Source organism: Pyrus communis, chromosome 15, assembly GCF_041283825.1.
Source record: "Pyrus communis isolate YQ-2024b chromosome 15, ASM4128382v1, whole genome shotgun sequence".
NCBI lineage: Eukaryota > Viridiplantae > Streptophyta > Magnoliopsida > Rosales > Rosaceae > Pyrus > Pyrus communis.
The window spans coordinates 22,668,666-22,681,049 of NC_142579.1; the positions used below are offsets into that span (position 1 = coordinate 22,668,666).

Consider the following 12,384-nt stretch of genomic DNA (forward strand, 5'->3'; position numbering starts at 1 on the left):
TTATACCTACAATTAACATACATACCAAAAGTAGTAGTCAATGTAACTAGGTGACGCAAATTGTCACTAGAACAAGATTGTCCTATATCCGAGAGTTGTGAACCAGTATCCAGGCGGTATGATCTCCTTATATTGAAAATACATTGTGATATATGGTTATCATACCTTATTGCTAGGACACTGGTTTATAGTTTCATGGAGGCAGACATTACTAGTGTAACATCTCACATTGTCCAAGGGAGTGGATCATGTAAGCTTTATATGTATATTCTCATCTCTACCTAGCACGAGGCCTTTTGGGAGCTCACTGGCGTGGAAGTTCATTGGAACTCCGAAGTTAAGCGAGTTCGCGCAAAAGAAATCCCATGATGGGTGACCCACTGGGAAGTTCTCGTGTGAGTTCCTAAAAACAAAACCGTGAAGGTGTGGTCAGGGCCCAAAGCGGACAATATCGTGCTATGGTGGAGTCGAGCCCAGGATGTGATAATTTGGTATCAGAGCTTAACCCTGGCTGCGTGTGTGCCGACGAGGACGTCGGACCCTTAAGGGGGTGGGTTGTAACATCCCACGTCGCCCAGAGGAGTGGATCATGTAAGCCTTATATGTATATTCTCATCTCTACCTAGCACGAGACCTTTTAGGAGCTCATTGGCTTCGGAGTTCATCGGAACTTCGAAGTTAAATGAGTTCGCGCGAGAACAATCCCATAATTGGTGACCTACTGGGAAGTTCTCGTGTGAGTTCCCAGAAACAAAACCGTGAAAGTGTAGTCAGGGCCCAAAGCGGACAATATTGTGCTACGGTGAAGTCAAGCCAGAGATGTGACAACTAGAATACCATAGAAACGTTAAGTTGTGGCACCACCAACATACACACATATCAAGACAAGTAGAGCTAACGGAATCACAATCATAAAAACTTAGGAGCAAGCTATGTAGGAGAACAACAAACACGTAGTCATGTCAACGACATCAGCCACCAGTCAATCATAGTATCCTTGTTTGTTCGAATACTTCAACCACATGGTACCTTAGTCAGGTACGTCTCGAGAATTCCAATGCCACAAGGCAAGTTTGTTATGCCAGTGCGAGTATAGTGGTTGCACAGTTTCTATTACCAATCTGATAATGCCAGTTAATCTTATTCTGTTGGATATCGTGGAATTCCACGTAATCTAATAGATGGATCGACTACATTATTATTATTCCTTTGGTGGAGCATCGATCGAAAGTAGTCATTTTTCGATGACCTCCATCCCTATGGTCAGCTCTAATGGCAAACATCAGAACTTGAAACACAAATTAATCCATATCATAAAGGCGAAATATTTATTGAGAAAAGTTGTGAAGGCTTATTAGCATATGTTGTAGAGGAAGATGACAATCTGGTATAGCTAGAATTGTGAACCTGACGGACCATGCATTATGCCCATATCCCAAGAGATTCGTGATAACCTTATTGAGAACTTCCTTGTTTACTCCAATAATGAAGTCAAACTTTCTAAACACCGATGATTTGATCTAAAAAATTTCAAAGTGAATTAGCTTTACATTAAATTCCTCAAATGCCAATTTTGTTTAGATCATGTGCCTTTCTTTTCTTTTTTTTTTTTTTTTTTTTTTTCCTTTTTTTTTTTTTTTATTTTATTTTCCTGAGAGATGACCTTAGTAGACGACATTCTTGCCAATCCCAAAAAATGTTGCAATTGAAGAAAACATTGGAAACCCCTACAAGGTTTTGTAAAATACTAGGTATCCTTGATCTTATCGATAACCATTGATGGTTTGTTCTAACTTTCTCCACCATAGTCGTATTCCTACAAAGTTGACTAGGAAAAAAGTTAGTTTCGTTTGAGTTTTGGTTGTGATTAAGTTTCTGACAATAATAATTTTGAAACCTATAGTGATGTTTCGCTGAATGATCTGGCTCCATGCTGATGTAGCATGGTAGGGTAACCGCTTATGTATTTTTTATTTATTTTTTATACATTTGGAGCCACATGGAATGAATTATCTTACTTACGACTTAGAGTTGACAATTACTACCTTTACACTAGAAAACTTGATGGTTTCTCTATGGAAAAACGTGCTGAAATCTTCATCGACTCCCTTAACCGTCTCAAATACATCTTTACTTAGAAGAAGCTTAATTACAGACAGTGGCGATGAAACAAAAAATCAATCAATGTCTACAACTGCACCATCATGTACTACCCTGATTGTGTAAACGTAGTTGCTGACGACTTCAACAGAAAAACACATGAATGATCGAATACCTTTCAGCCTGTCCTATTCCATTTTAGTTTCAACTCACGAGTATTGATGTGATGCTACTTACAGATCATCAGGAAACTTTGTCAACTAATTTCCAAGTTCGACCCTTCTACTTTTGACTTGGGATGAAAAAGGATATTGCTTAGTTATTAAGCAAATACCCGATTTGTCAGCAAGTCAAAGCAGAAAGAAAGAAATTGTTCGAGTTGTTACAGTCACTCCTCATATCTGGATAGATATGAGATAATATCACCATGGACTTCATGTACGAGCCACCTTTTTCACGTGGATGCTATGATGATGTTTTGGTGATTTTCGACTGACTCACTAGAGCACCCATCTTTTATCAGTCCATGGGAACACCCTTTAGAGCACTTGGCAAAATCTCGTCCCACATTTATTCTTATTTTATTCCTTAATGCAGGAAAATTACGAAAAATATCATGGTTGAATAAGTGGAAATCCTACGTGGATTTCATGTTCATGCGTGGACATATGAGTCCTTATCACTCTTTGTTCCTTTTCACATCTTTCTAGATAGTACGTGTTCTTCTGAACACATGAGTGCGAACGATGCGTAAATCAGACGATTTATGCATTTTTCTCAAAGAGGGGCAAAATAATAATTTCGCACCCTTGGGATTCCAATCACTTGTTTATCGAGACAACCTTGAATTGTCAGTATTGCAGGCTGTAGATTGCAATATCGATAACTTATTTGTTAGGTTCGTTAAGCAAGTGGGCAAGTAGGCCCATTTCTAGTAGTATTTTATTAATTAGGTATTGTGCCTAATTAATTATTGTTTGGGCTTGACCCAAAGACACACACACACCCCCTACTCTCGTAGTGCTCACCACTACGATTGTGTGGACGCAAGCGATACTGAATTCGAAGATACCACTATGTTGACGAGGTTTCATGGGAAACGGAAGAACGTGTAAGAGACATATATTTGTACTTCTCCTCTGATTAAATTATGTTGTTTATAATTTTGAGGACGAAATTTTCTTAAGGGGGTAGATTGTGACATCAATACTTAGTAGTAGTCAAATTATCAAAATACCCTTGAGATGCCACGTAAGCCTTCCACATGGACCTCAATTTTCCCTTCACTTTTCCACTCTTATTTTACTATTTCTAAATAGTATTCATTTTTACAAATACATAGACGCCAGCAGAACCAAATTCGAAGTGTGTATGATGTAATTACGCTTCATTTTACAGGAAATAAATTCGAACATTTTCCTTTTCTATTACGATAATTAAGAATGGTACCCGCATTGAATTATTTTATGAGTGCATTTTTGTTCACCACCATTCAGCCAGGCCCATCATTTTCACCCCACTATTTCCTCTCACCTTCTCCTCTCACACGTGACTCTTTCTCTTCTCACTAACTTTCACTCATTTCTCTATCCCTTGAACCCTCACTTCTTTATCCTTCCACACTAATCACTCCCTCTTTGTCGTAGCTCTCTCCTCATCTCTCCCTCTCGGTGCATGCCAAAACCACCATCACACCACCTTCAAAAAATTCTCAAATCACCAGGAACACTAGGCAATTCGTTCAAAACCTCGTGGCCATGCCTAGCTTGGAAAAAAAACATGAACTTTTCGTTACGTGTCTTTATGGAACCCGACAAACCAAACCACTTCAGTCTCGATAAGCTTCGACTTTCTCCCTCATGGTTTTCTTCAAGTTTTAGTGAGATTTCACTCATGCATGCATGTTTTAGCGAACATATAGACGATTTCCTAACCCACCATGTTTTCCAGCGAGTTGTAAGATTTTTCCAAGCTAACCCAGGCCAAACCTTGTTGATTTGGTCGAGTTTAAAGGTGTAGGTTGACTTCCCATAACCCCTAGGGCGCAGGTTTGAGCTTGCATGCTAGAATCCACTTGGAAACCAAAGAAAACGAAGAACTCCAACTCAAACCGTCACTTTCAAGTCATTTTCCGATGAGCACGGGCCAACTTTTGGCCTTAAAATATGTATAATCTTATTCCTCTCGTCCTAAGCTTCATTTTGATAGATTATGGACCAAGTTTGATTGTGTAACAACTCCAAACGGGGCGTTTGAATTTCTTCCCAAATTTCCGACGAAAATCTCATTCTTGTGCAAACTAAGAAAAATTAAGTTTCTTGCATTAATTATTATTACTTTAATGATTAGTGTAGTAATTTTTCGTTTAGGAGAGGACTATCCGAAGGTGTATTGCGAGCAGAATAGTTGGACAGTTACGACATGCATGTACCTGCTAGTGGGTCTTTTCGTTTTTACATGTGTGTATATATATATGTGATTTTTCCCGACAATTGCTTTTATTACTAAGATGTGACATGCCATACTTGTTTTACAAATAAACTTTTCGTACACTTTATGTTTTTAATATTATTTGCGAGCATAAACTTGTGGCACGATATCTTTGCGTTTTATCTGCTCATTATTATATGTTTGCATGGTATATCTTAGTTATTTGTATTATCATGGGCCAAGGACCAGCTTCACGTATAGTTCACATGCACCGTTTACATTCGCTTTAGATCCAGAGTTAGGTGCCAGCTTGTCATTTTGTGTGATGTTTTAGACTCGTATGTGATGCGACTAGCGCATGTAGTACTAGAATGTAAAACTTACACCCAGCCTGTTCCATTGTTTGAATATCTCTGCAATGGACTTGTGTGCCTACATAAATTAATGAGCATTGATTTCTTGTAATAACGATTTGAGATTTAATGTTGAGATAACTTATTGTTGTACCCTACATCTTTTGACTCACTTTTGCTGTAGTGTACCGTGTTACATACTAGTATTATAATATTTTTAGGAAATTTTATACTTGTTTTACAACGAGGGGTTACACATTTTCAAAAACGGTTTACAAAACTTTATTTTTCAGGCCCATTCACCCTTGTTTTTCGCCCCTTAAGGATTTTAATGGCAGAGGTTTCGTGACGACGAGGATTGCTGGTAAAAGCTATCATTTAGGAGACTTCTCTTTTTGGTATAAATGTCCTTACTATTCTTTTACTGCAATTTATTTATGCTCTGACATCACTTTTGTGATATGGGGTTCAATTCTGCTCATATGCGCACTCTAAATTAGTCACTTTTAGGTTTTAATTTATTCACATTTTTCACATCACTACACTTTATGGCTTCTTCACCTTCCAGGTGTCGACCAGCACATCGCGATTCCAGTGTCCAAGTGAACATTCTGGATCGAGGTGTCTCACAAATAAATACAGAGAGAATTCCGGATAAATGAATTCCATTGTAACCGTTTCTTTTTTAATATTTGATTCAAAACACATGAACAAAGAAAGTCGTTATATAAAATTTAGTTAAATAATAGTATAACATAGGGAATTTTCGTTGGGCTAGACTAGTTATCAAGTAAATTAAATTTTAGAGACAATCAACATGTTTGTCCAATCCAAGTTACCCAATTTACCAACATTTGCTAAGCATCTCCAGGATCTATCATTCTTCCATAAGTTTTCATTTTGGGTGCATATGACCCATCATTCCCATCAAATTTTAAATGCACAAATAAAAATGTGACTTTTACGCACACTTTTATAGGTTTTGCATACCGCGTCTTAATTTTTATTTTTTTTTGTTTTTTTTTTAAATTTGTTTAATTTAACGACTTCAAAAGATTACAAAAGTTAAAAAGGGTTTCCATGAACCATTTTGTACAAATAATATTTGACTAAATGATCCATAAAATCTTTTTTTTTTTTTTAATCGTGTTTTGTCTATAATTTAGATAGGGGTGTGCTATCAACACATCACATTTTACTTTTCACACACCCTTAGTTAATTTCTATCCGTTGATCTTTTTCAATTCATCTGATCCTACAGCCGAAAATTAGAAGGGTGTGCGAGAAGTAAAAAATGATGTGTGGATATCACATCCCTTTAGATATTGAGGTAAAACACAGTGATTAAAATGCACTTTTTTTTTTTCCAAATTAAAATGCACTTAAGGGTAACCCGACTTTAATTTTTAAGAAAATTAATGAAAATACTTTAAATACTTTAAATTTTAACTAAAAATCATGTAATAACTTTATTTAATAGTTATGACAAAATCCAATACCAAACCAACCCAATAAGACTCGCCCAAACAAAATAATTTATCAACCTTCCGATTTTACCCCTTGTTGAGAAGTCAATGATATCATTCCTGATATCTTGGCTTAGTTTTAGGAAACTATCTTGTAAATTGTTTGTAATTTATTTGTGATTATCTGTAAACCCTAGAATGTAGGATAGGTTACTTCTTCGGCAAGTACTCTCTTTGTGTAAAGTCTCTTAATATCAATTGAAGAAATTAATCTTCTGCAAAATATTCTTTGCACTTTTTACATGGTATCGAGAGCTAGGGTGAAAACCTAGTTCCTTCCGCTGCCTTTTGTTTCTCTGTTCTTTTCCGTCGTTTGCCATGGCTACCGACGCTGTTTCTGGAAGCAATTCCGATGCAAAGGCTAATGTTTCCAACCCTTTTTTTATTCATCATTCTGATAATCCAGCCATGATGCTGGTTTCAAAGCCCTTGAATGGGGATAATTATTCAACTTGGTCTCGTGCTATGAAGATCTCCTTGAGTGCCAAAAACAAACTTTGTTTTGTTGATGGCACTGTCCTTCAACCTTCTGTCAAGACCAAGCCGGACGATCACGCTTCATGGCAGAGATGCAACGACATGATTGTAGCATGGATTATTAATTCCATTGACTCGGATATTGCTGACAGTATCCTTTATATGATTGATGCTCATGCAATTTGGGAAGAATTACGTAAACGCTATTACCAAAGTAATGCTCCTCGAATTTTTCAACTACAACGGGACATTGCTTCACTTACACAAGATCAACTCTCTATTGCTGCATATTATACGAAGATGAAAAGTTTATGGGATGAGTTGTCGTCCTACAGTGACTCCGTTTCTTGCACTTGTGGAGCACAGAATGAGAGGAACAAGTTGATGCAGTTTCTCATGGGACTTAACGACTCCTATAGTGCTGTTCGAAGGCAGCTTCTGTTGATGAATCCTCTTCCAACTGTTCGTCAAGCCTATGCATCGATTTCCCAGGAGGAGAAGCAAAGAAGCCTTGCTTCTTCCCGAGTTACTACATGCACAGCAGCCATGGCTGTGCGTCACAGTGGTTCGAAACCTTCTAATCGCAAACCCTTGCATTGTACTCATTGTGATCAAGACTACCATACCATTGATACCTTCTATCAACTTCATGGGTATCCACCAGGACACCGTTTGCATAAGGTTAAGCCACAGAAAGGGAACCATCGTCCTAAGACGGAGCGGGGTTCTTCCTCGGCAAATCATGTCTTGGAAAATGCAGCCACCAAAGAGGAGATGCAGTCCGTTATGTCTGGGCTCTCTGATGCCCAGTTTCAACAGATTCTTCAAATCATGAATGGTCAGGGTAGTGATGAACAGCCACAGGCCAATGCCAATGCCGCCAAGACAGGTTTGTCAAATCCCTCTTTGCATCTCCATCAATGGATAATCGATAGTGGTGCAACGGATCATATCACTTCCTCACCAGAATTGTTAACTAATGGTGTTGAAAATAAGAAACTGTCACCTGTTTTGTTACCCAGTGGAGAGACAGCCCGCATACTTTCCACCGGTCACATTCCTTTGAGTTCTACTTTTAGATTGCAAGATGTGCTATGTGTGCCTACCTTTAAAGTAGATTTGATGTCAGTAAGTCGTATTACGAGTGGATTGCATTGTTCAGTAACTTTCTTTCCTTCTTGGTGTGTTATGCAGGACCTAACGACGAGGACGGTGATTGGTTTGGGTAAGCGAAGAGGCGGGCTGTACTACTTGGTGGCCTTGGCTCCTGCGCAATCTCAGCATCCTCGGCGATTCTGCAACCTTGTGCTTTCACCTACGGAGCTATGACATCGGCGTTTAGGTCACTTGTCAGCCCCTCGTTTAGATTTCATGTCCAAACAATTGTTACATTTCCCTTTTGCATCTAATAATGCTTGTGATGTTTTCCCTTTAGCCAAGCAACATCGATTACCTTTTCATGTTAGTTCTATTTCTTCTAATAAACCTTTTGTTTTGATTCATTGTGATATCTGGGGACCCTTTAAAGTTGCATCTACTTCTCGAGCAAAGTATTTTTTAACCATTGTAAACGATTATTCTCGCTTCACATGGATTTTCCTTATGCAACACAAAAATGAAACACAATTTATTCTTAAGAATTTTTTTTCATTTGTCAAAACTCAATTTAACACTTCTGTTCGTCAAATCCGTGTTGACAATGGTGGGGAATTTTTTTCTCTTCGTGACTTCTTTAAAGATCATGGAGTGATTTACCAACATTCTTGCGTTTATACGCCTCAACAAAATGGGGTCGTAGAACGCAAGCATCGCCATATACTTGAAACCGCTCGTGCCTTGCGTTTTCAAGCTAATCTTCCCCTCCATTTTTGGGGTGAATGTGTGCTCACAGCCGTTCATCTCATTAACCGTCTTCCCACACCCATTCTTTCCAAGAAAACGCCTTTTGAACGTTTATATTCTACACCTCCTACTTTTTCACACCTTAGAGTCTTTGGTTGCCTTGCTTTTGCCACTGATGTTAATGTGAATCACAAATTTTCTCCTCGTGCCCACAAATGCATTTTTATAGGATATCCTATTGGTCAGAAAGCCTACAAGTTATATAACCTCACCACTCACCAAATCTTTACTAGTCGTGATGTTGTCTTCCATGAAAACATATTTCCTTATCAAACCTCGCCTTCTTCTTCCCCTCAACCTGTGTCTTCACCTGTCCCACTTATTTCACCTCACTTACCTGATCCTGTGTCACCCCCCGACCCTATGATTCCACTTGAGTCGTCCCCTTCCGCTGATGCCAGCTCTCCCACGCCTCCTGCACCGCTTCCTGCATCTGCCGTTCCTGACCTCCCAACGTCAGCGCCTGCTCCTGCCCCGGTGCTCCGTCGCTCTAGCCGTCATTCTTCTCCGCCACCCAAGTTACGTGATTATGATTGTCCTACTCTCAAGCTTACCCAACCACATCCTTCATCGTCTTCGTCATCTGGTCACACTCCAGGTACACGGTATCCACTCGCTAATTACCTTACTTACCATCGTTTCTCACCTGCACAACAATCTTTCCTTGTCCATATTACTCATTAGGTTGAACCCCGAAGTTACGAGGAAGCTGCTCGTTTTCCTCATTGGCAAGCTGCCATGGCTTCTGAATTAGAGGCATTGGAAGCTAACCAAACTTGGTCTCTTACTTCCCTTCCCCGTGGCAAAACTCCCATTGGCTGCCGTTGGGTTTACAAGATTAAGCACCGTTCTGATGGCTCCATTGAGCGCTATAAGGCACGTTTGGTTGCCAAGGGTTATACCCAGCTTGAAGGTGTTGACTTCCATGACACGTTTTCTCCTACTGCCAAGATAGTCACTGTTCGGTGTTTATTGGCTCTTGCTACTTCACGGCAGTGGTCTCTTCATCAATTAGACGTTAATAACGCTTTTCTTCATGGTGACCTTCATGAAGAAATTTATATGACTCCTCCTCCAGGTTTTCGGCGACAGGGGGAGAACTTGGTTTGTCGCCTCAGCAAGTCTTTATATGGGTTGAAACAAGCTTCCCGTCAATGGTTTGCAAAGTTTTCTGACTTTGTTCAATCCGCTGGTTTTGAACAATCCAAGGCTGACTACTCATTATTTACCCGGAAACAAGGCAAGTCTTTTACAGCCCTCCTAATTTATGTTGATGATATTTTGATTACGGGGAATGATTCGAATGCTATCGATGCCCTAAAACAGTTCCTTAATGGTCGTTTTAAAATCAAGGATCTTGGCAATCTAAAGTACTTTCTTGGGATCGAAGTATCACGTTCTAAGAAAGGAGTCTTTATTTCCCAACGAAAGTATGCTTTAGAAATATTAAAAGATGGAGGTCTTTTGGGAGCTCGCCCCGTTGAATTTCCCATGGAACAAAATCTTAAGTTATCAGACAATGGTGCAATTCTCAAAGACCCGGCCCAATATAGAAGATTGGTGGGGCGTCTGATATACCTAACAATCACTAGGCCGGATATAACCTATTCCGTGCATGTGTTGAGTAGGTTTATGCATGAGCCTCGCACACCACACATGGAAGCAGCCCTTCGGATTTTGAAATATATCAAAAATACACCTGGACAAGGTTTGTTCTTCTCTTCTGAAAATGATTTGGCCTTAAATGCATATTGTGACTCGGACTGGGCAGGTTGTCCAATAACACGAAGATCAACTATGGGGTATTGTATTTTTTTGGGCTCTTCATTGATTTCTTGGAAGTCAAAAAGACAAAAGACTGTGTCTTTATCATCAGCAGAGGCCGAGTATCGAGCCATGGCTGGAACTTGTTGTGAATTATCATGGCTACGATATTTATTGAAAGATCTAGGTATACTGCATCAAAGACCGGCTCTGCTCCATTGTGACAATAAAGCAGCTCTTCACATTGCTGCTAACCCAGTTTTTCATGAGAGAACTAGGCACATAGAAATGGCCTGTCACTTCATCCGGGACAAGATACAAGACGGTTCAGTTGTTACGAGATTTGTTCCTTCTTCCAATCAACTTGCAGATGTACTCACGAAGCCATTAGGGAAGGAGACTTTCTCAAAGATCATTCACAAGTTGGGAGTTCTCAATATCCACTTTCCAACTTGAGGGGGAGTGTTGAGAAGTCAATGATATCATTCATGATATCTTGGCTTAGTTTTAGGAAACTATCTTGTAAATTGTTTGTAATTTATTTGTGATTATCTGTAAACCCTAGAATGTAGGATAGGTTACTTCTTCGGCAAGTACTCTCTTTGTATAAAGTCTCTTAATATCAATTGAAGAAATTAATCTTCTGCAAAATATTCTTTGCACTTTTTACACCCCTAACGCTTGTCGTGGCCTCTAAGGTTAGATTTGACGACTTGAATACCATTGTCATTGCTGAGCTCTGCACCCGAGGTCGAGATTCTTATTTCATAGCATGTTTTACTTCTGAGCTTGGGAAGTTTAAATCCAACTTTATTTGCAGCATCTCAAACAAACAACCTGGAAATCCCAATTAATACAGATACAAATTCTATAGACATCCCGTATGATTACGGCGCATGGGAAGTAGACGACTGTTCATTTTTCACGGAGGCTCTCCAAGTCGAATCTGGATTTTCGTAAAGACCAAAATCTGAACATCGAAGTTGAAGACAACCCCTGATCCTCCCTTTGAGAACCCTCAGATTGTTGCCTTCCCGATTCCTCAATTCCTAATTGAATTGAATAAAAAAATAGAAAATGAAATCCCTTGTTCATTTTCTAATGCTAAACATAGGCACTAGTACAAACCTCCATGTAGTAGCCTTTCAAAATGTATTTTGTCTTCTTCCACAATTTTTGACACACCTCGACCGGAGTCGAGGCATATTGGCTGTCTTTTGAAGGTGACGTAACCATAAAGGAAAGTGAAGTGTAAAAATATGTGTAAATTTAAACCAAAACTAACATTTATTTAATCTAAAATAAGGAGATCGCAGTAGTGGGAATAACCCTTAAAACACAAATGTTAAGAGCATAGATGACATAAGTAGTGCAGTCGAAACTAGTTAAGTACTTATTACTCAACAGGAAAAGTTCCTACATTTATTTAGAGGTATGTCAAAATCGCCGGATATTCCTCGTATGCCGCAGAGTAAATCAACTAACTAGGACCTGGAGGGGCGAAAAACAGAAGGGTGAGTGGGCAAAAACAAAGGTTTATAAAATACATTTAGTTTTAGAACATACTAACCCATCATTGTAAAACATGTATAGTTTCTAGAAATCATACTACGTACAAGTATGAAATCAAATGTAAATCAACAATAAATCCAGAAATATGCCAAATCACAATATCGCAACAGTAGTATAATAAAATCAGGTGCTCATCAATCTATGCTGACACACAAGTTCATGCAGAGGATTTCTGACATGAACAGGACTGGGTGTAATCATAATATACGCTCTAATGCTACAATCACGTGAAAATTTGCGCTATTTGTGGTCACATACGA

The 12,384-nt window shown here is 39.0% G+C and overlaps 1 protein-coding gene across 1 annotated transcript; it reads left to right on the top strand.

Annotated features, from left to right (window-relative positions):
* The first annotated feature begins 6,727 nt into the window (after positions 1-6,727).
* On the top strand, positions 6,728-11,008 carry LOC137728376 (uncharacterized). Its single transcript, XM_088684991.1, has 7 exons — positions 6,728-7,037; positions 7,155-8,014; positions 8,081-8,191; positions 8,975-9,386; positions 9,543-9,892; positions 9,956-10,310; positions 10,560-11,008. Exons 1-7 carry the CDS (start codon positions 6,728-6,730, stop codon positions 11,006-11,008), a joined length of 2,847 nt encoding a protein of 948 aa, XP_088541117.1.
* The last annotated feature ends 1,376 nt before the right edge of the window (positions 11,009-12,384 follow it).

Bases quoted from the DNA above. Each gene is read 5' to 3' on its own strand.
- LOC137728376 (XM_088684991.1), top strand. From the start codon at position 6,728: ATGGCTACCGACGCTGTTTCTGGAAGCAATTCCGATGCAAAGGCTAAT. The intron at 8,015-8,080 runs GTAAGTCGTATT...TGTGTTATGCAG, and splicing joins TTAAAGTAGATTTGATGTCA to GACCTAACGACGAGGACGGT. The intron at 9,893-9,955 runs GTTTGTCGCCTC...TGGTTTGCAAAG, and splicing joins GGCGACAGGGGGAGAACTTG to TTTTCTGACTTTGTTCAATC.